The sequence below is a fragment of the Pecten maximus genome, chromosome 6 (genome assembly GCF_902652985.1).
Source record: "Pecten maximus chromosome 6, xPecMax1.1, whole genome shotgun sequence".
In the NCBI taxonomy this organism is placed as follows: domain Eukaryota; kingdom Metazoa; phylum Mollusca; class Bivalvia; order Pectinida; family Pectinidae; genus Pecten; species Pecten maximus.
The window spans coordinates 18,530,331-18,548,036 of NC_047020.1; the positions used below are offsets into that span (position 1 = coordinate 18,530,331).

General features: G+C 33.8%; 1 protein-coding gene across 6 annotated transcripts in view; it reads right to left on the reverse strand.

Moving 5' to 3' along the window:
• The window catches only part of LOC117329135 (protein diaphanous homolog 2-like), an 81,233-nt gene extending 63,595 nt beyond the window's left edge, over positions 1-17,638 (reverse strand). For 2 of the 6 annotated variants that reach the window (XM_033886886.1, XM_033886882.1), the window contains exons 1-2: positions 17,173-17,638; positions 15,129-15,326 (exon numbers count right to left, since the gene is read on the reverse strand). In XM_033886886.1, the coding sequence (XP_033742777.1) occupies positions 15,129-15,326; positions 17,173-17,208 (234 nt within the window). In that variant the 5' untranslated portion in view covers positions 17,209-17,638. Of the gene's footprint in view, positions 1-15,128; positions 15,327-16,615; positions 17,084-17,172 lie in introns of those variants that run through there. The other 4 variants (XM_033886881.1, XM_033886883.1, XM_033886884.1 and 1 more) reach the window with 4 other exon arrangements.
• Between the last annotated feature and the right edge of the window lie 68 nt (positions 17,639-17,706).

The following is a 17,706-nucleotide window of genomic DNA, read 5'->3' on the forward strand; positions in this document are numbered from 1 at the left end:
GACCTGTTAACTACATTGAGTTTAAAAGACTTACTGTGTGTATGATAGACCTGTTAACTACACTGAGTTTTAATGACTTACTGCGTATGATAGGCCTGTTAATTACAGTGAGTTTTAATGACTTACTGTGTGTATGATAGACCTGTTAATTACAGTGAGTTTTAATGACTTACTGTGTATGATAGACCTGTTAACTGCAGTGAGTTTTAATGACTTACTGTGTGTATGATAGACCTGTTAATTAGTGAGTTTTAATGACTTACTGTGTGTATGATAGACCTGTTAACTACAGTGAGTTTTAATGACTTACTGTGTATGGTAGGCCTGTGAACTATATTGAGTTTTAATGACTTACTGTGTATGATAGGCCTGTTAACTATATTGAGTTTTAATGACTTACTGTGTATGATAGACCTGTTAACTACACTGAGTTTTAATGACTTACTGTGTGTATGATAGACCTGTAAATTACATTGAGTTTTAATGACTTACTGTGTATGATAGGCCTGTTAACTACACTGAGTTTTAATGACTTACTGTGTGTATCATAGGCCTGTTAACTATATTGAGTTTTAATGACTTACTGTGTATGATAGACCTGTTAACTACACTGAGTTTTAATGACTTACTGTGTGTATGATAGACCTGTTAATTACATTGAGTTTTAAAGACTTACTGTGTGTATGATAGGCCTGTTAACTACACTGAGTTTTAATGACTTACTGTGTGTATGATAGACCTGTTAACTACACTGAGTTTTAATGACTTACTGTGTATGATAGACCTGTTAACTACATTGAGTTTTAATGACTTACTGTGTATGATAGGCCTGTTAACTACACTGAGTTTTAATGACTTACTGTGTGTATGATAGACCTGTTAACTACATTGAGTTTTAATGACTTACTGTGTGTATGATAGACCTGTTAACTACACTGAGTTTTAATGACTTACTGTGTGTATGATAGACCTGTTAACTACACTGAGTTTTAATGACTTACTGTGTGTATGATAGACCTGTTAACTACATTGAATTTTAATGACTTACTGTGTATGATAGGCCTGTTAATTACACTGAGTTTTAATGACTTACTGTGTGTATGATAGACCTGTTAACTACATTGAGTTTTAATGACTTACTGTGTGTATGATAGACCTGTTAATTACACTGAGTTTTAATGACTTACTGTGTGTATGATAGACCTGTTAACTACATTGAGTTTTAATGACTTACTGTGTGTATGATAGACCTGTTAATTAGTGAGTTTTAATGACTTACTGTGTGTATGATAGACCTGTTAACTACATTGAGTTTTAATGACTTACTGTGTATGATAGACCTGTTAACTACACTGAGTTTTAATGACTTACTGTGTATGATAGACCTGTTAACTACAGTGAGTTTTAATGACTTACTGTGTATGATAGGCCTGTTAACTACAGTGAGATTTAATGACTTACTGTGTGTATGATAGACCTGTTAACTACAGTGAGTTTTAATGACTTACTGTGTATGATAGACCTGTTAACTACACTGAGTTTTAATGACTTACTGTGTGTATGATAGACCTGTTAACTACACTGAGTTTTAATGACTTACTGTGTGTATGATAGACCTGTTAACTACACTGAGTTTTAATGACTTACTGTGTGTATGATAGACCTGTTAACTACACTGAGTTTTAATGACTTACTGTGTATGATAGACCTGTTAACTACACTGAGTTTTAATGACTTACTGTGTATGATAGGCCTGTTAACTACAGTGAGATTTAATGACTTACTGTGTGTATGATAGACCTGTTAACTACACTGAGTTTTAATGACTTACTGTGTATGATAGACCTGTTAACTACATTGAGTTTTAATGACTTACTGTGTGTATGATAGACCTGTTAATTACACTGAGTTTTAATGACTTACTGTGTGTATGATAGACCTGTTAATTACACTGAGATTTAATGACTTACTGTGTGTATGATAGACCTGTTAACTACACTGAGTTTTAATGACTTACTGTGTATGATAGGCCTGTTAATTACAGTGAGTTTTAATGACTTACTGTGTGTATGATAGACCTGTTAACTACACTGAGTTTTAATGACTTACTGTGTATGATAGACCTATTAACTACATTGAGTTTTAATGACTTACTGTGTGTATTATAGACCTGTTTACTACAGTGAGTTTTAATGACTTACTGTGTGTATGATAGACCTGTTAACTACACTGAGTTTTAATGACTTACTGTGTATGATAGGCCTGTTAACTACATTGAGTTTTAATGACTTACTGTGTGTATGATAGACCTGTTAACTACACTGAGTTTTAATGACTTACTGTGTGTATGATAGGCCTGTTAACTACAGTGAGTTTTAATGACTTACTGTGTGTATGATAGACCTGTTAATTACATTGAGTTTTAATGACTTACTGTGTATGATAGACCTGTTAATTACAGTGAGTTTTAATGACTTACTGTGTGTATGATAGACCTGTTAACTACACTGAGTTTTAATGACTTACTGTGTGTATGATAGACCTGTTAATTACAGTGAGTTTTAATGACTTACTGTGTATGATAGACCTGTTAACTACACTGAGTTTTAATGACTTACTGTGTATGATAGACCTGTTAACTACAGTGAGTTTTAATGACTTACTGTGTGTATGATAGACCTGTTAACTACATTGAGTTTTAATGACTTACTGTGTGTATGATAGACCTGTTAACTACATTGAGTTTTAATGACTTACTGTGTGTATGATAGACCTGTTAACTACATTGAATTTTAATGACTTACTGTGTATGATAGGCCTGTTAACTACATTGAATTTTAATGACTTACTGTGTGTATGATAGACCTGTTAACTACACTGAGTTTTAATGACTTACTGTGTGTATGATAGACCTGTTAATTAGTGAGTTTTAATGACTTATTGTGTGTATGATAGACCTGTTAACTACATTGAGTTTTAATGACTTATTGTGTGTATGATAGACCTGTTAACTACATTGAGTTTTAATGACTTACTGTGTGTATGATAGACCTGTTAACTACAGTGAGTTTTAATGACTTACTGTGTATGATAGACCTGTTAACTACAGTGAGTTTTAATGTCTTACTGTGTGTATGATAGACCTGTTAACTACAGTGAGTTTTAATGACTTACTGTGTGTATGATAGACCTGTTTACTACACTGAGTTTTAATGACTTACTGTGTATGATAGGCCTGTTAACTACATTGAGTTTTAATGACTTACTGTGTGTATGATAGACCTGTTAATTACAGTGAGTTTTAATGACTTACTGTGTGTATGATAGACCTGTTAATTACAGTGAGTTTTAATGACTTACTGTGTATGATAGACCTGTTAATTACACTGAGTTTTAATGACTTACTGTGTGTATGATAGACCTGTTAACTACACTGAGTTTTAATGACTTACTGTGTGTATGATAGGCCTGTTAACTACATTGAGTTTTAATGACTTACTGTGTGTATGATAGACCTGTTAACTACAGTGAGTTTTAATGACTTACTGTGTGTATGATAGACCTGTTAATTAGTGAGTTTTAATGACTTACTGTGTGTATGATAGACCTGTTTACTACAGTGAGTTTTAATGACTTACTGTGTATGATAGACCTGTTAACTACATTGAGTTTTAATGACTTACTGTGTGTATGATAGACCTGTTAATTACAGTGAGTTTTAATGACTTACTGTGTATGATAGACCTGTTAACTACACCGAGTTTTAATGACTTACTGTGTGTATGATAGGCCTGTTAATTAGTGAGTTTTAATGACTTACTGTGTGTATGATAGACCTGTTAACTACACTGAGTTTTAATGACTTACTGTGTATGATAGACCTGTTAACTACACTGAGTTTTAATGACTTACTGTGTATGATAGACCTGTTAATTACAGTGAGTTTTAATGACTTACTGTGTGTATGATAGACCTGTTAACTACAGTGAGTTTTAATGACTTACTGTGTGTATGATAGACCTGTTAATTAGTGAGTTTTAATGACTTACTGTGTATGATAGACCTGTTAACTACAGTGAGTTTTAATGACTTACTGTGTGTATGATAGACCTGTTAATTAGTGAGTTTTAATGACTTACTGTGTGTATGATAGACCTGTTTACTACAGTGAGTTTTAATGACTTACTGTGTATGATAGACCTGTTAACTACATTGAGTTTTAATGACTTACTGTGTGTATGATAGACCTGTTAACTACAGTGAGTTTTAATGACTTACTGTGTGTATGATAGACCTGTTAACTACAGTGAGTTTTAATGACTTACTGTGTGTATGATAGACCTGTTAACTACACTGAGTTTTAATGACTTACTGTGTATGATAGACCTGTTAACTACACTGAGTTTTAATGACTTACTGTGTATGATAGACCTGTTAATTACAGTGCGTTTTAATGACTTACTGTGTGTATGATAGACCTGTTAACTACATTGAGTTTTAATGACTTACTGTGTGTATGATAGACCTGTTAATTACAGTGAGTTTTAATGACTTACTGTGTATGATAGGCCTGTTAATTACAGTGAGTTTACATGACTTACTGTGTATGATAGACCTGTTAACTACACTGAGTTTTAATAACTTACTGTGTGTATGATAGACCTGTTTACTACAGTGAGTTTTAATGACTTACTGTGTGTATGATAGACCTGTTAATTACAGTGAGTTTTAATGACTTACTGTGTATGATAGGCCTGTTAATTACAGTGAGTTTTAATGACTTACTGTGTGTATGATAGACCTGTTAATTACACTGAGTTTTAATGACTTACTGTGTATGATAGACCTGTTAATTACATTGAGTTTTAATGACTTACTGTGTGTATGATAGACCTGTTAACTACAGTGAGTTTTAATGACTTACTGTGTATGATAGACCTGTTAACTACATTGAGTTTTAATGACTTACTGTGTGTATGATAGACCTGTTAACTACAGTGAGTTTTAATGACTTACTGTGTGTATGATAGACCTGTTAACTACAGTGAGTTTTAATGACTTACTGTGTGTATGATAGACCTGTTAACTACACTGAGTTTTAATGACTTACTGTGTATGATAGACCTGTTAACTACACTGAGTTTTAATGACTTACTGTGTATGATAGACCTGTTAATTACAGTGAGTTTTAATGACTTACTGTGTGTATGATAGACCTGTTAACTACATTGAGTTTTAATGACTTACTGTGTGTATGATAGACCTGTTAATTACAGTGAGTTTTAATGACTTACTGTGTATGATAGGCCTGTTAATTACAGTGAGTTTACATGACTTACTGTGTATGATAGACCTGTTAACTACACTGAGTTTTAATAACTTACTGTGTGTATGATAGACCTGTTTACTACAGTGAGTTTTAATGACTTACTGTGTGTATGATAGACCTGTTAATTACAGTGAGTTTTAATGACTTACTGTGTATGATAGGCCTGTTAATTACAGTGAGTTTTAATGACTTACTGTGTGTATGATAGACCTGTTAATTACACTGAGTTTTAATGACTTACTGTGTATGATAGACCTGTTAATTACATTGAGTTTTAATGACTTACTGTGTGTATGATAGACCTGTTAACTACAGTGAGTTTTAATGACTTACTGTGTATGATAGGCCTGTTAACTACATTGAGTGTTAATGACTTACTGTGTGTATGATAGACCTGTTAACTACAGTGAGCTTTAATGACTTACTGTGTATGATAGGCCTGTTAACTACATTGAGTGTTAATGACTTACTGTGTGTATGATAGACCTGTTAACTACAGTGAGTTTTAATGACTTACTGTGTGTATGATAGACCTGTTAATTACAGTGAGTTTTAATGACTTACTGTGTGTATGATAGACCTGTTAACTACATTGAGTGTTAATGACTTACTGTGTGTATGATAGACCTGTTAACTACAGTGAGTTTACATGACTTACTGTGTGTATGATAGACCTGTTAACTACATTGAGTTTTAATGACTTACTGTGTATGATAGACCTGTTAACTACATTGAGTTTTAATGACTTACTGTGTGTATGATAGACCTGTTAACTACACTGAGTTTTAATGACTTACTGTGTGTATGATAGACCTGTTAATTACAGTGAGTTTTAATGACTTACTGTGTATGATAGACCTGTTAACTACATTGAGTTTTAATGACTTACTGTGTGTATGATAGACCTGTTAACTACAGTGAGTTTTAATGATTTACTGTGTGTATGATAGACTTGTTAACTACATTGAGTTTTAATGACTTACTGTGTGTATGATAGACCTGTTAACTACAGTGAGTTTTAATTACTTACTGTGTGTATGATAGGCCTGTTAACTACAGTGAGTTTTAATGATTTACTGTGTGTATGATAGACTTGTTAACTACATTGAGTTTTAATGACTTACTGTGTGTATGATAGACCTGTTAACTACAGTGAGTTTTAATTACTTACTGTGTGTATGATAGGCCTGTTAACTACAGTGAGTTTTAATGACTTACTGTGTATGATAGACCTGTTAACTACATTGAGTTTTAATGACTTACTGTGTGTATGATAGACCTGTTAACTACATTGAGTTTTAATGACTTACTGTGTGTATGATAGACCTGTTAATTACAGTGAGTTTTAATGACTTACTGTGTGTATGATAGGCCTGTTAATTACAGTGAGTTTTAATGACTTACTGTGTGTATGATAGACCTGTTAATTACACTGAGTTTTAATGACTTACTGTGTATGATAGGCCTGTTAACTACAGTGAGTTTTAATGACTTACTGTGTGTATGATAGACCTGTTAATTACAGTGAGTTTTAATGACTTACTGTGTATGATAGGCCTGTTAACTACATTGAGTTTTAATGACTTACTGTGTGTATGATAGACCTGTTAATTACAGTGAGTTTTAATGACTTACTGTGTATGATAGGCCTGTTAACTACAGTGAGTTTTAATGACTTACTGTGTATGATAGGCCTGTTAACTACAGTGAGTTTTAATGACTTACTGTGTATGATAGGCCTGTTAACTACAGTGAGTTTTAATGACTTACTGTGTGTATGAACCATAATTTTGGACTGAAGGAGACAGACAAAACAAACCATAGGAGACATAGGTGTATAGTACATTGTATTATTCTATTACATACCCATGATTCCTACACAAACCCAAACCTGTACAAGATTCAAACAGTCTCGGTGGCTTAAATAGCAGGAATGTTCACTTCTGAATATTGTGATTAAATATAGCTCTCAGCAATAACCTGGCTATTTTCAATGGCTATGTCTGTGACCTGTTTATCTGTTTACAAACTGTACAGCCATATATACAGGATATTGGTGATACACCCCGCCCTGTGATAAATCCACTACACTAGTAAACACACCAACGGCTGGAAACTTCTCAGTGGGACACAGATACACCTTCCTCATTCACACCATAGGTGAAGCAGGAAAAACATAGATTTTGTTTTATAACTAAAATATTTACCTAACAGTTGATAATAAATATATTCCGATAATTAATGTGAACTGTGTATTAATTATAAAAATTTCCAAAGATGAACAACACAGCTAACATAAAGTGTTTTATAATGCCATGAAGATACATGTACATTCTTGTATCCACACTAAGGCTTCAAAATGTCAACAATAAAAAATCACAACACGTCATATAAACATCCAAAGCAGCAACTCACTGGAAGATAATGCAAATTCAAGATGTAGATTTTAAGTTTGTGTTTCTTAGCTTTGACTTGAGTTTTAGAGGGAGTTTTGTAAATGTGGATCAATTCTATCAAATTTACCTCATCCATAATTACTTTCTTATAAAGTTATTTCCACATTTATATTTACCTGGTACTGCCTTATAAATTTAGAGCGATCTTTCAATGTTTTTCCTGGCTCTGTATACAAGGGATAATAAGGTAGTTGTATATCACTCTCGCTGTTGTTATCAGAAAGTGTTATATCAGTTCCTATAAGACACAGTCCACACTACATTACATGTTCACCGCCCACAATAAAACAATTGTCCCAGTGGCACCACACTGCCTCAGTTTACCAGGAGAGTATATATATGTATATCTAGGCATTGTACCCCACATCATTCTGTCAACTTCACGGTAAATTAAAACAAAATACTCCATAAAATCACAATTCATAAATGCTGAAATTAGAGTTACAAAATTAATGTAAATGTACATTGTTTGGGTTCATAGAAACAAGGATATAAAACAAAGGATCTTTAAACATATTTGAGCTTAAATTACAATTCTTTTTAATAATTCACTTTGTGTCAACCTAACAAAACTTTGACTAGTATAAGCTGCTGTCTGGACTATCTCTTGGAGATAGAATCTACAACATGACATTTCTCACTTTTCATGTAAAATGGTCACATACTAGCATTTTCAACGTGTCACTGCACTTGAATTTATATTTACATCAAGGTTAAAAACTTGGATCAGAAAAAGGAAAAGTCTATCAACATCAGTTGGGTGAGAAAATTTTGAAAACCTATTTCTAGCAGTCAAGAGATGTTGTTCATTCATAAAGTTTAAAGCAGAAGTGTTAGAGCTCAGGTCCAATAACTACCTTGGCTGTGGTACACATTTAAAGAACTAGACCTACAAGATTATGACAGCAGTGGATTGAACTTCAGAAGTTGACAATTACAAGGACTCTTGACTTTCTGAGACCAGCTGGTCAAAGTCCTCAACATAAATCTACAAAATGATTTTTATAAAATCAATAATGAGAATCAGAACCATTTCCTGACACAGTTAAATCAACGTTTTCAATGAATATCAGCACTTGTAATTAAAAGAAATTCATTAAAATTGAGATAATCAACATTTCTCAATTACTTAAATGTGTGAATCCCATTATCAGTGAATTGACTCCACCCATTTATGGCATGTTCTTCAGGACTGAAACACATCCTGGAAACTTAACAACAGAATAAAAACTGATCAGGAAGAAATCTGTCCAATTTACTCTAATTCCAACAATACATCAGGATACTCCCTGGAGCCAGAACTGTGGGTGTATGCCTGGCTTTCATTCAACATCTACATATAGATCAGCATGTATGAACACAATGATAAGAAATCCAAAATATTGTCTAGGGGGCCAATTTCAGCTTTTAAGATGCACTCAGCCACTGGACATTTTCAGATGTTTTTGTTATGTGACCTGTATATTTCGGTTGAATTCTAGGCAAATTAACTATTCTGTAATAAAGCCTCTCAAGGTTTTTGTAACGTAACTGATGACAAAATTACAAAAAATATGTTGAATGATAGAATATATACCCTGTTGATGATATGATGTGAGAATCAATACCATAGTTATTTATAATTATAATTAAACTTCTTAACATTTGATAATCAAACCTATGCTTTTCTGTTTATCATCCTGAAATGTAATGAACCCGGCACGCTAAGGGGTTGGTTGACATTCTATCTTTAAATGTTTATTACATATCTTTTGAATTATTGACATATCTGAGCAAATTTGACGAAAATCAAATGAAGTTAAACGCAGAATTTCATGCAGTATGAAGTTTAACTTGATAACGTTTTATAGATCTATAAACAAAAACAGAAAGGCTTTGACATATCTATACCATTTTACTCGTACATTGATAGGGTTTACACCGGGGCCGCACTAGGGCACTATACTCCTTACCATGCAGTGTTGTGTTATTTCTCGGTTATTTCTATGTCACGGTTGTGTCCATGACAAGACACTTTATATCATAATTGCTCTAGATCTGGATGGCATGCAACTTGTCTTCCATACGTTGTTCAGTGAGGTAGTCACAAACTACTACAAGGAAACCCTGCCTCAAATGACCTTGGCTGTTCACAGGGCAATAAAACCAGCAAACACAGGCCTGTCGTAAATCTATGCAGCTTCCTGCCTTATTTCTGAGGACACCCCATACAGTAAAAGCTCATTAGAAAAAATCTGCAACTATGATGACATTCTTGAGGATATTTAAATAGAGTACACACTTTCTTCCCACTTATCTAACAGTACACATGTTCAACTATAATAACTATATACTTTTTTAATCCTATACCTTAGTTCTACAGATCATGAATATTCAACAATTTATTATGAGAGATGTGTGAAAGGTGAAGGCCATTTTGTTGAGTCAGCCACAGACAACGATGTACTTTCGTTCAGGTTGTTATTGTGTGTAGCTTTCCAACACGGAACACTATTATCATGAATAATAATGAGATTTCATTTCAAACTGATATTGCATAGACAAGACCCACTTTTACTGTATTACAAGTGTTTCAATTAACTATGAGACAATAGTATACTGTATCATCATAGGTGCCTTGGGACGCGGGACCCTGTATATAGGTGTACAAGTAGATACACATACCTGTGTGGTACAGGTGTAAACAACAGGTGTAAAGCTACCTGTCTTTTCATTTGACAAGATGAGGTGAACAAGGATGATCACTGTAACTACAGAAGCTACTTAAAGGTCTATATGGTACATACAGCCAGCTTTTGACATCTAGGTATATTACAAAAACACCCAACTATTGAAGTAGTAAACATACAGGGAATCTGTGACAAACATACTGCTTTCTGCACATATTTGTCACCTGCATGCAGTTGCTGATTGTCCATGACGGGATAACTGTTCGTCCTATAACTACAGACACAATTTCTTAAGTAGCTAGGCCACAAAAATAAAAGTAACATAATAATAATAAACCTAGCGTTACATGATCATGATAGTTTCCTGCAGTAGTCAGTACTATCAATATACTATCCAATAAATCTTCAAACAGGTACATGTACATACAAACTTATAATAGTTCAGGTTTTTTTCTCACTTGTTTGGGATGGGACTTTTTTTTTCTCTTACCCTGGACTGGGATATCTACAGTTTTACCAGGGTGAAATTTTCTATCTTGTAAAAGACAAGCTTTATGTGCTCTTTGAACATGCATATGTCTGTCTGCTTTTTTCATTTCAACAAATGTTATTGCTATAAAACAAATGGATTGGACAACAGGCAAGCCTATATAAGTCCTCTCCAAAGGTACCTCATATATACAGAGTAAAGTGAATATAGTTACTAAAGTAAATAATATAGTTACTAAAGTAAATTTCATAGATAGTGAAGTATATATATATCACAAAAGAAATTAAGATAAGTATTGATTATCAGAGTTAACTGAGTGTTTGATGTTCTTTTTGACAAGCTTATCAGAAATATATTTTGTATGAAATCAACATCGTAAGGTGTAAAGCGTATGCTGCAGCCTGATCACAAGTCATCCGCCGTCCTTGTGTTGTTTACAAACATTTGGATTTGGTTCACAGTACGATTGGGAAACAGGGTAAGAGAAAAATAATCATTCAGCACTTTTTGGGATGAGATAGGGGGATCTCCACCCTGGGGAGAACTTAACACTCTCCTTTCCCCTCAGGTGGAGATCCCCCTATCTCACCCCAAAAGGGGTGAAAGATTCTCTTACCGGTAGTAAATGGGAAAAACTTTTTTATGAGTAAACTCCAAATTTTGGGAATTTGTTTTACCTCGTAAATATGAAATAATTTTAATTGGGAATGGGGCCCATTCAGCCCCCGACAAGTTTTACATACTGAAATGTTACATCCATTCAAATCTGAAAAGGCAATAATATAGCAAATACTTATTATGACTTTTTATTTCAATTTAAGACTTAATGTTTTATGTAACAAAGCCAGTAAAAAATGAAGATATATATTATCACTTGAAACGATGAAGTGGACAAATTAATCACACTTGACCTTCAACACATTTAAGATCACCCCCTGTGCAATGACCCACCATGCCAACAAAAGTGAATGATATAATCAAGTTTATATAGCTAATGTTCATACATTGCAAACTATTACGATTAATTGAAACAATATTTCATTTTCTAAATCCTTGGATTGAATTAAAGTCAGAGAATAGTTAACAATTGTAACATTAAAAAAAAATCAAAATCAGAAATACATATATATTAAGATGTTTAGGACAGGATTATGTTATTAATCAGTGATTCTGGGCAAACAATGCAAGTAGATATTTTATTTTAGAACTCAAGTCTACTCCAATCTAATGATTAAGTCCCAGCTTAAGATAGTATGACGGTACTTCCAAATGTCTAGAGAAATGATGATGGAATAAGGATCTGAAGTAATCATTAACACTCTGGAGATACTACCTCTAACAGATCCCCACAAGTCACATCTATCATTACTACAACCACACTTCAGTACTTCAAAGAAACACAGAAGAGCACTGGTGTAAATATATAATCAGCCATATTGTCTGTGGGAAAAACCTCTCCATAATCTGGCAACACAAAATTATAGCACTATAGCATTATCATGATATTGCAAAAACAAAACTATAGCACTATTATGATATAGTTTAAAGAAGTTAACATAACATTTCTATCCAAGGATCAAAATACAAAATACCCAGAGGAAATGTTTCCAACACCCGTTACCAATACATGTAATGTGATTAGGTAGACTTTTAAATTGTAGAATTTCCTTTGTAACCTTGTGACCTTCACCTTTGACCTTAACCCTCAGCCATTGTGTTGCTTTTGTGAAATACATTTCAACTGAAATATATTTGAGGTACTAAAGTGCAATCAAAATTCAAGGAAACATTATCAACTTACATGTTAAGGAAAGAATATCAACCCAGTAGTTTGTATATCAGGAAATCGGGTGACACCACCCTATGAAAGGTGGATTGTATTGCTGGTAAATTACCTATGCAGCAGAAATCAACACCTTAATTAAAGTCTGATGAAAGCCAAGGACACACAAATAAAATAACACATGGTCTTCAGTAGATTTATATCTTAGTTGGTATAAAACTGCTACCATATTTTAGGAGATTTCTATCTAAGATGGTTATACAACTGGCTCTTTACTTTTGGGAAATTTTTGTATGCCAAAGACATCGGACCACCAGACCTGACTGGTAAAACTTTCGTCGAATCGATAATTTTCTTTAACTGGACCAAACATCCAGTATATGATTTATCACTTAGTTCAAGTTTTTACCAGTTCCATGGCAGTCACCAAAGCATTTGAAAACTTGTAGAAAAAATTGAAAAGGAAGAAGAAAATTTTAAGCAACTGGTTTCATTTTTTGTTGTTTTTTTTCGGTCATACACATTCTCTTTCGGCCATATGTGTTTGGTAAGTACATAGGACCAAATGTCCTTTGCAAGGTCAGAAAATTTCACATACACTGCTTAGGGAGTGAAATTCTTTTTGGTATATATACTACTTGTACTCTGAAAAAATTGAGGGCCATCAGACAGGACCCTTCTATTATTTTTAAACATTCTTACTATGTCTGGCACTGACGACACTATGCATCATTTGCAAGCAGCATGCATCTTTTCTGCAGTAATGCAGGTAGTCAATGTAGCATTCTACATTACAGGTATCCCTGGTAATCCATCTAATCAATAATCATCAGACAACAGTACCCACTGTCTACTAAAGGTACTACACAGCAACACACATACATCAGATGCACACAATCAATAAATTACAAAAAAGATCTCTTTCATCTTTCCTCCAGGTAGATTACCGGATATAACAAAAAAAAACAAAAACAAAAACAAAAACCCAGGACAGCATTGAATGTCGGGCAAAAGGACATTAAAAGGTCAGTGTTGGGATTGGATGCCATGACCCTATCTTTACTGAGACCATTTCAGGTGTTCAAGTTAGAAAATAAATTGTGTAAAACTCCCAAGAAGAAATGTCATCAATGAATCAACTATAATGAGGTGGAACCTAAAATTTAAACAACTGTAGTTATAATCCACTATCTAGTGTATGATTGTATACAATGATCTCCGCTTTAGTAGTAACTGTTTTTTTTGTTGTAAACCAACCATGTATATCTACTGAAAACATGGTTGCTATACTCTACTATGTCAAAGGCATGGGTTAATCTGGTTACTAACTCACAGTGATTGTATGGAATCAGTAGCTGGTATTCCAGACACTTAGAATACCAACAGTTATTCAAAGAGTCAGACCTACAATTCAGGCAGCTCTTAATAGAACCATACCGAATAAAACCAGTACAATACATGACCTCCTAGACCCAAGATGTTAACAATTTCAGACTCAGGAATTAAAGACACTTTAGGTACTTTGAGAATCAGACACAGACTTTGGGGCCCAGGACTCACAAAGATTCAGCCAGTTATAGAGATAAATAATCTTCCTGAAGCTCTAATATCACACGTCTTATTCCGTTTCAATTTTGCTTACAGAGTTTGCAAACAAATACAAAATATAGAGATTTAAACACAAAAACACTGCTATGTGGCTGTTACATAAGATACATTTACACAAGCTCTTTGTCTGTTCCAGCCAGTTTATTAACTGATACAATACGTGGTGGCTGTAAACAGTCCAGAGGAGCAAAAGAGAAACCCAAAAAATCCAATAATGGAAACAAAACTTCAAAGTTAAACAATGAGGTTGTCTGATACACTGTTGTCTAAAATGAGCATTGCTAGATTAACCTGGATTGTGAATAATTATGTTACTTTTTATCATGATTTATACAGACAGCCTAACCAGGGGCTCTTCATCACAACAACATTATGGTAATTGTATTCACATGTTTTTGTATTGTTCTTGTTTTCTACTATCTGAACTTGTTTCTGCATCCTGCTAAATGCTGATAAATAAGATACTATCTGTATATCACACAGATCATTTAAATAAATGTGTATTGTGAAATATGTAAAATAGTTTCAAGATCTGTAAATACTGGTTAAAAGCAAGCAGCTACTTAAAGGCCTCTCCAGAGCATCATTTTTAAAATATAGCGAGACCTAAAAATGCTTGTCCCACTGAAACTATAAACATAAGTATCTGGCTTCCTAAACATTTCTGTTTGTCCACAAACTCATGATAAAGAAGAGTTGGTTTAGGTAGCATCACTGTTTATATTCTGTACCCCAGGAAAGGTGTTCACACATTCAGCAAATATATTACTTTAGTTGTCCTAGTATTACTTACCAGCATTTGCTCAAACTTCTCTGTGACCTCTTTATCAGACAGTGTGCTGATTCCATCCTGTTGAGGACCGAAGCCATATTGGGCTCCATTTGTGTCTTCAGACTCATTTGTTGATGGCAGTCGACCTGAATATGTACTAGATTTGCTCTTGGTTTTGTCCTTGCCACCAAGTCGGAATGTCCCTCCTACTTTATCAAGCTGAAATCATAATCAACCAGAACATCTATTAAAATACTTTGTTAATACAGGTAGATATTAGTAAATATGTGGAGGTGTGATGGTAAACTTTTATTACATAAAATATATGGATAGAATAACTGGATATCATGTTCTCCTTACTAGTTCCTTACCTGTATAGCTGAAGTATTCTAAGGGGTTTTCATTGAGCTCTACATACTGCAAGTTCTTTTAGAACTAATTAACATGCAATTGGCATCAGATTAATACATGTACGTAACATTTTAATACTTAGTATGTAAAATAGACAAACTAATGACATTAATAATTTTAAACTTGTTTCTGATCCCATTTGTATTTGCAAATAAAATATATTTAAATCAAAATCAGATCAAATAAATTACTAGGCTCATTGTCATACAGAATTTATTTGTGTGCACAAATCAAATTGCCTTTATATTGAATTGGTTCACATACAATAACTTGGGTTAGATTGGGAACAGGAACAGGACTAGGTGACCTTTACACACTTCAGGTGGACTTAAGGACTGTCGCCAGGTTCCACATACACAGATATAATATGCACATGCTGTCTACATATGACAGATAGCTATAGTCTTCTGTCATTTTCAGGTAGTAATCAAAATACAATATCATAACTTGCACGGTACATAGGATACATATCCTGGCAGCCACTGGATGGGGGTAAGAATTATCATTTCTGACCCTCAGAGTAGGGCAATGGATGATTAATAAGATTGAGGCATGGCGTTATGTATGTTTGAGGATACCTATAGCTATTTCCAAGATCATAATGCTGATTCTTCAGCCATTGGCCATATAAAATATCTCTTCAAATTTTACTTTAACATTTTGCATGAAATCAACAAACAGGAAATGTCCAAAATCATGTTATAATTAACATTATGAAAAAATTGTGATGTAGCTGGGCTCTTAATAAAAAAAATGCCAGTATCTTAGAACATTTTGTATTGAAATGCAGCTGGATGTGAAAATAAAACAATATATACTGCCTACAGTGCTGCATGACCAAACATACAGCTTGAAGAGATGACATGTCAAAAATATATAAATACTTTATTACTTTTAACTTTAGATCCTGATTCTAAACTAAAAGTATCTGGTTCAAGTCAGGATTAGGTGACTCTTTAAATTGCTATAGATATATGCTATTCAACTAGATACCTAGATATGAACATGCCAGTTAAGAAATTAAAACATGTGATAGTTTTACTGCAGCCTACCATGCAACATTTCAGGTATTATTAGGAATTTCAGCACATACTCACCTTGGGTTTCAACTTTGACTTTTTAGACTCCCTACCACGCTGCATGATAGTAAATGATTTGTCCTTCTATGAAAAACCTTATCACTATATGGCACAAATTTGAAATATCAATTCCAGATAAGATATAATAAGGTCGAAACCTTGGTGAAACTTTAATAGCTTATAAACTCCAAATGAAAGTTTCTACACATATTACAATTTAGTTACATTCCGAATGTAATGTAACTAAATAACACTGTAACTATAAATAACACAAGTCCATAGCTAATTCGCCAAATCCAGTGTCGCCATCTTCATTAATAAATGTAACATGCACTGGAAAAGACAACAAATTAACAGGACATAAACTTAACCAATCATTTGAGACACGGATCTAATTCCATTAAAACCCAATAGAGGAGTCATATCCCCATGTATGATGTAAACTGTGACACTATGACAAGAGTGTCATACCACGTAGATCTAGGATATCCAGTGTGTAACCCAGTGTGGTGTAGTACAAGGCCAACTGAACAGCTAATACTATGTACGGATGTACTGCGGAAGATAATACTTACAAAGCTGCCTCGCTTATCTCTTTCTTTCTTATCCATGCTTCAGTTCAGTTTGTGACACACATCCGGAAAATACTATTAGACACGGTTTTAAAACTATGTCATTTACTCCAGTCACCAGGATACAAATGAAGTCGTTTACAATCACATGCTTTCGCTGAGATAACACAAGCACACTCAGCAGTGAACATATGCACTGACAACAGCAGAACTAGGATGTCAACAGTGAAAATAGCAATGAATGAACCAAATTTTGCACATGAGAAATGGATATTGCCATCTGTCGATTTCAATAGAAACGGCAATCTAAATTTGACCTTGACAACGTAACTAAATATATGATAAATTTCTGGTTTATATACTCTGCTGTAACACGTGGGTCGCTCTTGCTAATTATAGAATCGCAGAGGATATGATGTTGGCACCGTTCTTCTTCCTAAAGTTAGTCATTCTCTGCGCCATTTTGACAATACACCCAAAAATTAACCAATCACGTGACTTGTTACATATTTAACCAGAGGAAACCCTCCTGTGTAC